At 42.3% G+C, this 13419-nt stretch overlaps 1 protein-coding gene across 1 annotated transcript; it reads left to right on the top strand.

Moving 5' to 3' along the window:
• Nucleotides 1–780: 780 nt before the first annotated feature.
• chn1 (chimerin 1) lies at nt 781–11903 on the top strand. The gene is made up of 7 exons (XM_071340634.1): nt 781–1574; nt 3587–3671; nt 7277–7450; nt 8124–8201; nt 9029–9166; nt 9769–9874; nt 10033–11903. Exons 1-7 carry the CDS (start codon nt 1320–1322, stop codon nt 10202–10204), a joined length of 1008 nt encoding a protein of 335 aa, XP_071196735.1. The 5' UTR covers nt 781–1319; the 3' UTR covers nt 10205–11903.
• The last annotated feature ends 1516 nt before the right edge of the window (nt 11904–13419 follow it).

Here is a 13419-nt window from a genome sequence, read left to right as displayed (position 1 = left end):
ATCTCTCTTCCATTTTAACTAGGATGTTAATTTGAAAAGGTCATGAAAGTCATCAGTGAATTTTGAACTTTTACATTAATTACTTGACTATCTGTGAATTTAGGTATTAGAGAAATGTACATTTGTTCAGTGTAATTCTGTGATTCTGTGCATTATGGTGTTTTTCCATTGCCCATATTGGAAAAATAAAACCTGATTGCTCTTCAAGGGAATTTAGGTAGATCAAATTGTATTTTACATTTCTGTTAATTTACCTATTACTTTAATCTGTTTATGTATTTGAAGCCAGGGGGAAAAAAATCTCAAATGTACCCTAAGGCGCTTGTAATTGTGTGGAATGAGCACACCTGGGTTAACTCTCTGGGTTGTCTGCATGGTGACTGAAATATAGGCTTAAAGGCAGATTATTGCAAAGGGAAAACCTGGCCTTGCATCAGTTCTCCCTTTTCACAGCGCATCCAACAAAATTATTCATATTTTGTGAATTTCTTTCTGAGAAAATAAATGTGGTTCAAACGTTTACTTATGTTTTCCCTGTGGTCCCTGGAACAGTAAATGGTTGGTAACCAGATTTTGAAAATAGCACTTTCTTCAACGGCCCACCGGTGTCATTAGCTGTGGGCAGCAGTAGCCCAGTGATGATGCATGACTCATTCATTACTCATTATCAACCCACACTCACTCCGACTCTTCCTACACAAGCTCTCCTGCTTTGGATCTTAGAGGGGGGTTGTGGGGGCGGGGAAACGGCAATGATAAAGCGTGAGCAGGCTCCTGCCTCGCTCTGATTGGCCAGTGTGATCCATCTAATCCGTTGTGACTGGGTCCTTCCCCCGTCCTCTTCCCCCTCACTCTGGTAGTGCTGGCAGCATCCATCCACAGAACACACACTGTGCTGTCTGTGTTCCAGAGAGAATATATCTGCTCTACACAGGGAGGAGAGGATTAACTCAACATCAGCTCATCTGCATATTCCCAGGGAACACATAAGCACCCAAGGCTTCTTCTCTTCTCTATCCAACTCCAGCCATCACAGGACTTGACACTCTCGTCGTTGGAGCACCGTTCATCCAACTCTCTCTCCTGTGAGAGGATTTAACGGAGGACACATCTTTCTACTTTTTGGATTTTGCCATTTTTGTGTTTCTTCGCTAAGTTTAGGCTTGTCAAATTGGAGCAATGCAATTCACATGACATAGTTTAGACTAGTTCTAAGCATCCCGTTTTTCTTTTTTTTTCTCCAGAGGACCTCTGACTTTTTTGACTGCTCTATAGGGCTTGCTGCTTGTTCATCTGATTTGGTCAACCTGAGTGTCAGAATGCCATCCAGGGAGTCTTACGAGGTCCGGAAGGGAGAGAAGTCTTTGGTGCACAAGGCAAAGCAGGAGGCCAACCAGCAGGACATACTGGCTGCTGCTCTGGGGATGAGGATCTCAGGACCCCAGAAACCTCCAGCCACTATTTGGCAGCCTCTCAAACTGTTTGCCTATTCACAGCTCACCTCGCTGGTCCGCAAAGCCGCACTGAAGGATAACAGCCTGCCGCCCAAGTACGAGAAAGTCCACAACTTCAAGGTGAGACATAAAATTGCCACAGGAAGAGCAGTTGCATCTCTTCCTCATGCCGTTCCACTATGAAATATTGCTTCTATTTCAGCATGTTGTGGACAGGTGGCGTTTTTTTGTATTAGGTTCCTATACTGGCAGTTGGCCACCAGAATGTCTGTTCAGGGGGTTATGGGGCGAGAGAAAGCATGAGAGAACAGGACTGTGTTGGGTCTTTCCACTGAGCCTTTTTCTAAAGGAAATCTGTTGGGCGGTCTGTGGTCCACTGTTGTTGGTTTGAGTACCAGATGGGGAGATTAGGCAATGAAGGGGGGAAACAGTGGATGAGTGATATTCCCATTAGGCTCCAGTCATCAGACTTGCTCTGGTTTGCTCTGCTCTGCCTGTTTGGGTAAGTTAGTTAATGAAGTGGGGAGCTGGGGGAGAAACATTCCCTCAAAGGCTCTCGAACTGCTGACACTCACAGAGCTCATTCTCCTTGCTTCCCTCCTTCCTTATTTATGTATGTATTACTATGCCAGCCAGTCCATGCTGAATGCTCCATTTCACCATTTTAAGGGTCTGTCACACATTTAGCTCAAATGTTTCAAGCTCCCTCCTCCACAGGAAGCAATCTGAGCTGATATGGTTAGTGTGTAATAGTTAATGACAGAGCATTTTAATGAATAATTATCCTGAACCTTGTACACGCTAACCTGTACAGCCAAGATATCTCTTTGAAGATATGATGACAAAATATGATGAAAAAAATGTAAATGTGATTTTAAAAAATCACCAAATAGCCAGACTTAACAACCAGTGCTAAATTGTATGAATTCATTCAAATTTTCATTGTTCCTACGTAAAGAGCGACTGCCTTTAAAAAGCAACGAATCTCTTTGAAAATTTGACATCAATATGAGTCAGAAACAGTTATTTTAGTGTCAAAATTGACTACAAAGTGTAAATAGGATAATTTTGGTCACAAGGTCTTGTTTAAAACAGAGTTTAGAACATAATGTAACAACGAATAAATGACGGTTGGCTTTGATTTGACGATGTTCATTTTCCCACTAACATGGTGTGAACAGCTGCAGTGATAGCTCTCTATCCAATAGCAAAGACAGTGAGACAGACCTGCCCAGCAGCCCGACTTTGTTTACATAAGGCAACACGTCACACATTTTTTCACTTGAGAAATACTGGACCAAACACTCTTAGTTAGATGTAAAATTGCGCAACTTAAACATCCTCTGCAACAACAAAAAAACGTCAAAATAAAATGCCACATGGGTTGTTTTCAAAGGGATTTGTTGAATTTTAAAGACAGTAGCTCTTTAAATACTCAAGTGAATAAGGTTTTATTTTCCTGTGAAGCCATGAATCACAAAATATATTCTAACCTTCCTGCCAATAGTATAGTCTGATGAACTCACAGGTCAACAGACTTGATACCATTTTACTGTGATGAATTGTTTTACTGCTAATCCTCTCATGCTGTCCCTGATCCCATAATGAGTTAACACACAGTATTGGTGATGGCCCTAGTATTTCTCACCTCACATAAAAGGGCCATTATTCCCATTGTCGTGTAGGAAAACACCTCACAGGGAGCCCGCTCTGCCTCCTCCCAATAGGTCTGGATCAGGCACCCCTGATTGGCTGAGCTGTTGTTATGTTACCTGGCGGAGAGAGAGCTCCCTTCCTTGCTTGAGCAACCCGTTGCCGTAGCACATTTCCATGACAGCATGCCCCCTCACACTGGCACGGTGTCAACAGTGCCCACCCATCCTCCCCGCTCTCCACCACCACCCCTATTCAGCCTGGCCACTCATTAACAGTTTGAGTAGATTAGGCATCCTGTCAGATTTGACTGGGCTCTAAACGCCCCTCATCTCCAACACACACACAATCTGGCTAGTTTAAGACGCCAGCATTGTGGTGTCTCCAGGGCAACCTGGGGAAGGTGTGGTACCCATGTGGTACATAACTGCAGCATCTGACTACCATCCTCTCTCTTTGTCTCTCTTTCTATCCTCCAGGTCCACACGTTCCGGGGACCTCACTGGTGTGAATACTGTGCCAACTTCATGTGGGGGCTGACGGCTCAGGGAGTCAAATGTGCAGGTACGTACTGTACTATACTTTACAGTAGACAGCCACTGTACAGCTGCTGCTGGTTTTACTTAACACCATGCTGTTCTTTATTTATGTAAAGGACTGATGTTTTTATCACCCCAGTATGTGGGTAACCTGGTTTTTAATGTGAGTGTAAGTGGGTGTCATATTGAGTCCCTTAATCTAAAATCCCCACCAATATTTGGGGAACAGATTAGTGGAGTTGTGCAACGGAGTAAAATGAGGACTCAATATTGAGGATTTCCTGTAATAAGTACTTCTCACTAACATGAATGCCTTGCTTTAACAGAAAATGATGTGGTACTGTACGAATGAATGAGAGGTCCAGTTGATGAGCTTTGCTAATGGCGTTACTATGCCACTGTTCTTATGATGCTATTGTTTTATACTGATGCAGCTCCCATATTCCCACATAATGGACAAAGCAATTGTTCTCCACTCGACGGCAGACGTATATGCACTCTATATGCAGTCTATATATTGATCAGCCCATTATCATAATGCACAGTGGCGTCCAGACTCAGACTGGCTTCCTCTCTCTGTGCTCCAGTTGCAGTAGAAGTGGGGGGTTGAGAATGCCTCTGTGGATTCATGCTGAAATTCTCCCTTGATGGTCTCGGAATAGATTCCCATTTTTAAACACGCGTACACCTAGGCCTATCTATCCAATCAGGGCAGATGTTACTAGCTGAATGGTTTTGCTGCACTGTGAACAATAACGATCTGATATTGTGTAGCAGCCATTTACATTGAATGTACAGTATAGTCATGAAATTGTTTTGTTCCCATCTAAGGGGTTATTTTTCAATTGATTTAAGGTATTGAAAAGATTTTGCAGCGTTTTTATCACAGGATATTAGGCAATAATAAGTGGTTTCATGATGCTAGGATAACAACAACAGAAAATGCAGCATAAGTGGGGCACCCATGAATGCAGCATGCAAAACTGCTTTCATGAGATCATATTGCTGCAGTGCTTGCACGCTTTGCGATATTATTGATCTCTAGAAATGATTAGCGAATTAGCTTGAGAGCAAAACTAGTGCACTGCAATTTCGAGTATTGTCATTTAGGCACATCGAAACATAGATGTTTTATCATGGTTTTCTAGAAATCAGTAGTTTTCTGGTGTTCATCATTCCTGAATAAGGCCGTAACGTAGACTGACGTCTGTTTTTAATGTATTATTGATGGGACAAAGTGACCTACACTTATATCTGTGCGAGCCGCCACATGAATAATTGATGCGTTGCTTTAGAAAGCAGCTGACAATCGGATGAAACGTGTACGTATAATTTTTCATTCCTTTAGACTAAAGCCATGGCGACCAGAATCTAGGACAGTGAAGTCTTATGCGATGTTTGAATTTGCGTTCCAAAAATGCGCTCCCCCTTTCTTTCTGTATATGTGAAGTGTTTTTGGGCGAGCGCCAGGAAGTCAGCCCCTGCCAGTGCTTGTTGTGCCACATTTCCTCATCAGAGGACGCCCCCCCCCCCCAGCGTCATACCATCATGCCAGTGAAGAAAAACAAAGCTGGCATGTCTCTTTAATGAGGAGCGGGACTCCGAGCGCTGGGAAGGAGCTCCATTTCCACCCGCATTAAAATTCAGCAGGCAGAACCAGAGAGCTAGGTCACACAGCCCAGTCTCTGTTCATCCTCATTCTACCCGTGGTGGAAAACAACATAGAATAACTAGCAACAGGACAATGTGTTTGTCTATATGCTGCTGCCATTAGAGATAGTAAAATAGAGAAGCATTGGGGATCTCAGGCACAGTAAAGGTTAGACTACATTATGATGTGTTGATTGGCCACAAGTGGGACCAGCCCCTCACCCCACTCCAGTGTCAGACCCTTTTAGCCAAATCAGGGCAGAGCTCATCCTCAGTGGAGTGTCTTTTCCTCGCCATGGCGATAGAGCTGACAGTGCAGTAAAGCAGTGTCTGTCTGCAGGCTCCCTCTGGGCTTTCCCACCCCACCTGGAACCCAGGGGCCACCAGGGTGTGTGTGTGTGTGTGTGTGTGTGTGTGTGTGTGTGTGTGTGTGTGTGTGTGTGTGTGTGTGTGTGTGTGTGTGTGTGTGTGTGTGTGTGTGTGTGTGTGTGTGTGTGTGTGTGTGTGTGTGTGTGTGTGTGTGTGTGTGTGTGTGTGTGTGTGTGTGTGTGTGTTCACATGCACAACACCAGTTTAACAGCCATGTGTCTGGTGAGAGGCTGCCCTCTATTACGCTGCCTGTCTCATACCATTAATAGAATCATCTCTTAAAGGTAATTACATTCCTGCATCAATGCATATGAATAAAGCCTGCTGAAATTTCTCTGGGGCCAATATTAATCAAAATATGTGTAGCTATTTCTCTACATCGTAGTCTTTTTGTGCCTTTAACAAAAAAAGTGTGATTTGATATTTGAGGAGCAACAATGATGACATATTTCTCTCTGAAACACCATATATTCATAGAAAAAAAGATCTGTGAACAAAATGCTTATTTCGAGATGTAGTTGGAATACTATAATGCACAATTTTTTGTCAAAAGTTCCTCTTCCAAACTGGGAGAAGGCAGAGAACTGCTTAAAGCTTGAAGGAGCTGGCCCATTTAAGTCTAGGAAACTAGGTCTAGTGTAGCCCGCAGCGGCTGAATCGCTGCCTGCACGGCCATTGTGTGCGACCCCAGATTCTGGAGGAGAATGGAGCGTGCAGGCCTGAGTCTCCCTCCTCCAGGCCACATTGTTTTCAGTGCGCCTCTAATTCCCTCTAAAAGCCTCTGTTACAAAGCGAAGAAGGAGTCGCTGTGTCGGCTCTCTGCTGTGCTCCCTGCAAGGTGAAACCTGTTCTGAATCTGATGCAGGCAGCTGCGCCTCAGGCCCCACTCACTAGCACCGAAGACAAAAGCACTGGAGATGATCATTGAAACTACATATTCACTGCTTAGAAGAACACAAATAAGGTTCATGGTGTGCTACAAATCTCTGTCACAAAATACGTCTAGAAGGTTTGGGTCATTTTTTACATTTATTTTTTGTGCAGATTAAAAACAAACCAAGCCACATAGTAGAATCCAGAATACATTTGCTAGATATAAATGTGGTAGATATAAATTTGGTAGATATAAGATCAACCTTTGTTGAATTTGTTATGACTTACTTTGATGCATGAATGGCACGCCGTCTGGATGAGGGATTGTTTGTGGACCTGTGTTCCATTCCAGTGTTCAAGGTGACTCCAATAACACCCCTGGCAGCTGACCAAAGCGTGAAGTCATCAGCCAGGACAGAATTCTCCAGTGGTCCAATGACATTCTGACTCCAAATATTGATCAAGAGCATTTAGGCCTTAGCAAGCAAAAACGAAACCAAGCCAGTCGACAAAAAATGAAATTAACAATCTGGGGGATGCAGACTTTTCATGGTACACTTCAATGTTAATTCTGATCTATTTTTTCTCTGGAGGATATCATTGGAAGATATCATTGGAATATATCATTGGATGATATCATTGGAAGATATCATTGGATGATATCATTGGAATTATATCATTAGAAGACATCCCTCTTAGGTTGTCCATTCTGACTCTCCTCTTCCTCTTTTCTTTCAGATTGTGGCCTGAATGTCCACAAGCAGTGCTCCACTATGGTACCCTGCAACTGCGTGCCAGACCTGAAACACATCAAGAAAGTATACAGCTGTGAGCTCACAACTCTGGTGAAAGCTCACAACACCAAGCGACCCATGGTGGTGGACATGTGCATACAGGAAATCGAATCAAGAGGTGAGCAGAAGATAGATAGCCATGGCCCTATTGAAATAGTTGGAAATCCCACCCTTCTTGGAAATCGCGCTCCCTCTTTCCCTTTCAGGAAATGTTATATTTTGTGTGTTTCAGTAATGGATGGATGCATTTTTCAATCACCACATGTACACACACCCAATTAAGAGCAGGTAACAGGAATGGAAGAATGGAGGATTCTAATGTTGGTCCTTTCCATTCATTTGATGTGGAGAGCCAATGGGAGGCCTGGCAATTGTATACAATGGAGGATTGTGTAGTGTTGCTGCTGCTGTGTTTCAGTTGATTGCATTCCAGTTGAATCACTCAACGATGTAGAAGCCTCATTTCTACCTCATTGTCTATCCCGGTAAATCTATGTCTGTAACTAATGCTATATTGGATTTATGTTTTTATTCGTTTTACTCAATAATGCAGAAAACTATTTGCATCTGTCCATGTTATTCCCTGTGTGCTATTGTAGATCTTTTCAATTTCTCATCCATATGGAAGAGCTTAATGACATTTTCTGTTGCCCAAGGTCACCGCTGAAGGTGAATTTGGCTGTATTTATTCTGCTCTTGAGTTGAATCCGTGTTGGATGTCCACTCCAGTCCTATGTTATGTTATGTAAATGCAGCACTTGTCATTAAACCTCTCTATCCCTCTGTCATAGGGCTGAAGTCTGAAGGGCTCTACAGAATATCTGGATTCAGCGATTCAGTCGAAGATGTCAAGTCGACATTTGACAGAGGTATGTCTTCTTTTGACATCCTATGGTTCTGTCTGGGTGTTAACAATCCCCTCGGGTGCCTCTCGCAGCGTCCTTATCAGTTCTTAGCGCCTCCATGTGTGCTCAATGTGATGGTTTTAGGTCATGTTTGAGTTAAATGTTGACACTCCAATGTGTTTATAGAGGCAGTATTAATGGGAAGGCGACACATTTGAGGAGGGATTAGTCTCCATCTGGGAGAGCACGGCTTGTCCTGACGCGGTCCAGTCACAGGATGTTTAGCCAGGGCCAGGGGCCAGCTCTGGGGATGGCAAATCATGAGACGAGTCCAACAACCGTAGCTGACCGAAATGTAATTTACCGTAGAAATGTAATTTACCTCCAACTTCATTTGGCTATTACAGTTAAAGAGGCAGTTAGAAATAGTCTGCCTCATTCTCTGCCCAGTACAGTATGAGTTTAGAGATGGACCGGGGGGAACCCTGGAGCTATGGGCTAAATCTTAGCTAGACCAGTGTGTGGGAGATCACACATGACAGAGTGTCATTCCAACTCACAACACTGTGATATGTAGACCCTCAGCAGAATTAGGCCATGGCCTGCTCTGGATGTAGAACCGAGGGAAAAGTAAAACAGGCCAGGCCAGTCAAAACAGAGAAGTAGCCTAGATTTCATCCCCCACAGTGACACAAGCCCTTTATTCTTCACTTCACACTACGCTGCAAGCACGCCATGCTGCTTGAACTCAATGTCCTTGAGTTCAATCAGCAAGAAAATTGTAACAGTGTCTTATGCACATCCAACCAGTCCTTTCCTCATGTCTAACAATGTGTTATATCTCTTCACAGATGGTGAGAAGACAGACATCTCTGCCAATGCCTATGAAGATATCAACATCATCACGGGAGCACTTAAACTGTACCTCAGGGATTTACCCATTCCTGTCATCTCATACGACGCCTACCCCAGGTTCATCGAGACTGCAAGTGAGTCCGACCTAAGCAGCTTTTTTCTCTTCTCTGCCAGTTAAAATGATGCATAATTGTTTCAGTCACGCACCAGCACCATGGAAAATGTACCATGCAAGAAGAAATGCCATTGGTGTGCGTTTTCATATCTGTGGTTGAGTTATGTAAATCCTTCAACATTAAAGCCATGACGCATGATGGAAGTGTTCAGTGAACATTTATCCTGCTCTTCCTTTAGCTTTTTGAGTTCTCAAAGATGATTCTTCAAAATAGAGACTTTTAAAATTTATATTGCTGTGCTTTACCGCATTTCCACTGTTTATGTGTTGCTGTTTACATTCCTGGGCATTTCAGTGGAGAATGTGCTTGCATGCAGTCCACATAAAATAAGCATCAGATCCTCCTTTACGTTTGAAGTTCTTATGGTTCCATTTTAGAAAATGACTATTGTTTGGTAGTCAGTTATATGGAGTTCAACAACAATGTATCTTGACTGTACTCTGATCGTTCATGCTAGTGTATAGTTTCAGTGAGAACCATTGAGCATGGATGTTTAGAGGTTCTGAGAGCCTGTCTTGTGGCCGCTCTGCTTTGACCTCATTCTTCTGTTTGCTTCTCAGAGCTGGAAGACCCAGAGAAGCGGCTAAAGGCCTTCCGTGAGGCTCTGGAACTGTTGCCTGCAGCACACAGTGAAACCCTGAGGTACCTCATGGCCCATTTAAAGAGGTGAGTTTCTCAACAAAACGATTCGCTACCCTGGTGATATGTAACATCATGTTTGTGTAACTGAGACATATTTGTAATTGAATGCTCAGATGTTCATTTTCAATGGGTTTTCAACATTCAGCTGTTAATTGTCTGTCCTTGATGTGTCTCTACTTCAGGGTAACGTTGAATGAGAAAGACAATCTGATGAATGCAGAGAACCTGGGCATTATTTTTGGGCCCACTCTCCTGCGTGCCCCCAACCTGGACGCCATGACGGCACTCAACGACATCCGCTACCAACCGCAGGTGGTGGAGTTCCTCATCAAAAATGAAGACATCCTCTTCTGAAAACAAACACATCCATTCTGCTAAGATAAGGAAGACATCCTCTTCTGAAAACAGACACATCCATCCTGCTAAGATAAGGAAGACATCCTCTTCTGAAAACAGACACATCCATTCTGCTAAGATAAGGAAGACATCCTCTTCTGAAAACACACATCCATCCTGCTAAGATAAGGAAGACATCCTCTTCTGAAAACAGACACATCCATCCTGCTAAGATAAGGAAGACATCCTCTTCTGAAAACACACATCCATCCTGCTAAGATAAGGAAGACATCCTCTTCTGAAAACAGACACATCCATTCTGCTAAGATAAGGAAGACATCCTCTTCTGAAAACAGACACATCCATCCTGCTAAGATAAGGAAGACATCCTCTTCTGAAAACAGACACATCCATTCTGCTAAGATAAGGAAGACATCCTCTTCTGAAAACAGACACATCCATTCTGCTAAGATAAGGAAGACATCCTCTTCTGAAAACAGACACATCCATTCTGCTAAGATAAGGAAGGAAAGAGACAGATTTTTTGTAAAACAGCTTGATGCTGTCTAAACACTTTTTGTGCAAAGACGAAGGAACTTTTCTATTGCATTTGTATTACATATGAATCTTTGTAATTACATTTGTGATACATCCGTTTCCACTCCCAGTTAAGCAATGCTGAACCTTACTTTTTCCTCCCCTGTAATGGGTGTGGATGTACCTTAAACTTGCATGTCTGTCTCCCCATTTTTGTCGGGGCTTGTGTAGAACACTGATGGACCAGACTTGGCCATGTCTTTATTTTGTGTAGCTTTGTAGCGGTAACCTAGCATGCGATAAATATTGTGAAACATTAACCAGGTTTCCATCCAACCTTTTAATGCGTGTAACGTACATGTCGGATAAAACATTTAATGACAGGCCTGATGGAAACAGATCATTTGTCGGTAAACTTGCCAAATGTCAACAAAACAAAATACGCTAGACAAGGTGGGACCTTTTCGTGTCGGTAAAATTAATTATGTGAGAAATGTTGGTGGAAACAATTTTATGCGCAAATATTGATATAATAACCATCATATCGAAGTAAACTTGGAGTGGTTGTGTGGTCCTCCCACTAAAGTTGTGTGGTCCTCCCACTATGACTCGTAGGGAAAGCATGCAGGTATTTTTATGTGCAATACATCATCACACACAGCCTTTTATCCACAACAAGTCAATTTGATGGAAAAACATCTCTGGTGGGAAAATGCGCATAGTGTTTTTATGCGTATTTTTGCATATTCGCATGAAAATCTGTCACCAATTGGATGGAAACCTAGCTATAGTTACTCTGCTATTATTTGTCATGTAGATTTACAGTATCTCCTGCCCGGTTGCCCAATGGGCAATTGTTTTTGTGAAGCATTGTATACCTGGATGTGAAATAGACTACTGTATCTTCTCTGAACCTTTGTAATTATCTTTGACTGGTCCTGTCTTTTTTGCCTTTTCAGCTGTTTTAGAAGTATTTTTTAGGGGAAATGCAAAGCCTCTTTCAATCAGAAAACAATCAGTGTACCTTTAAATGTTCTGTTACATTTGCCTGACAGTCAAAACTGTGTTGCATTCAAACTGTTACATTTGTGCATTTAATGTTTGTTATTTTTTAAATATTTTTGTACTTAATTTGCGCATGTAAACGATAATTTATTAAACCTTGCTTGCTGAAAATGAACCTGTTTTCTCTGAGTCATCTAAATTGTTCCAGTAACAATGAAGCTGTTGAATAAGCATTTAGTGCCATGTGTGTTCATTTTAGAATATGGTAAATGTGTCCAGACACCAGTCATTGAGGTACATGGCATGCTACATTTGCGTGTACTTGCAAAATGACCTTGACAAAAGGGGCTGTTCCTCTCAATCTGCATATTAAGAGTGACAGGCAGTGCTATAGACGGCCCAGGGCCCACGTGACCGTATGCAGCATCCCCTCCAAATATGCGTCAATCACACTGATTCGCTCTGAGATGAACACAAAACCCACAATACCTTTAGGCACGGCCCTGTCTGCATTCAGGAGATTTTTAATTGCTGGATACGTATGCAAACATTGTCCCTTGGGGTTTATGCATTTTATGTTTAATTACCCCACAAGCAATTTCTTTCCACACAATTTCCAAAAACCTGTCATGCCTTATCTTCTTCACTAGCGGCTCATTATAAGATCAAACTCTACCCTTGCATTTAAACTGGCAGTGAACAAAAACTGTTGTTATTTTGGTTAATGTGTTTGTCCTGATTGAGTTTCAGACACTTTCCACTGGAGGTCCTACTGGGGAGTGTTTACTGGTGGAGACCCACAGCCATCCTGAATGACAGCAGCTGGCCTCTCCTAATTTAATGTGAAATCCCATTAAATGCTTTGCCATTGTTCTCAGTAGTAACTGTGGAAACACTACGCTTTTAGGTTGGATTATTAAAAGCCATAAAATCTGACCTGGCTGCCCCAAGCTTTTCTGTGTTTAACACCTCATGCTTTCCCATTTTGTAGTCAGCCTTTTGTGGCTTCATGCTCTAGTATGGTTTATACCTGTTCAGGAATTCTTGACATCTTTATCACTGGGCTTTATCGTTTACATTAGGTTGAATTAATGGTGAATGAATACATATCTAGTTTCGGTTGATTGGTCAATAAAAGTGTAATTTACTCGAATTCATACAGCTTTTTCAGCTGTTTATTATAAATCCATCTACATTAGCTGCAGCCAAGAGACCAAGAAACTCATCTAAACGTTCAGACTGCTGCTGTGATAATGTCATGACAGACCTCTCTTCATGCACATGAAATAATATTTGCTACAATTACCATGGGATGGCTGATTCATACTCACATTAATTAATCTAAATTTTTTTGTGCTTCTCATCCATGAGATAACTGACCTTTCTTTGTTGATTGGATAAAGCTGTGTGACATTTCCTCCTGCAGAGGCTGACCTACATTTCCAATTTCAAAAGACATACTGAAACATTCAGTTCAGACATGTGACGTGAACATGTTGTATGTAGATGCAGAGCCTGTCCTGTGGATATTACTGCTTCTTCAGCTAAAGTAGTAGCATGTTGATTTCTGAATGTGGAAATGTGCTATATTTCTGCTATACACCATATTGTAGGAATTGGGGGACAATGTTTAAGCTGCATAGGCCTACACTGAATAGAATTGCATCACCAAACACCAATATCCCATACTA

The sequence above is a fragment of the Salvelinus alpinus genome, chromosome 14 (genome assembly GCF_045679555.1).
Source record: "Salvelinus alpinus chromosome 14, SLU_Salpinus.1, whole genome shotgun sequence".
Classification (NCBI taxonomy): domain Eukaryota; kingdom Metazoa; phylum Chordata; class Actinopteri; order Salmoniformes; family Salmonidae; genus Salvelinus; species Salvelinus alpinus.
The sequence above is the reverse complement of the archived record's forward strand: the minus strand, read 5'-3'. Positions and strand labels throughout refer to the sequence as shown.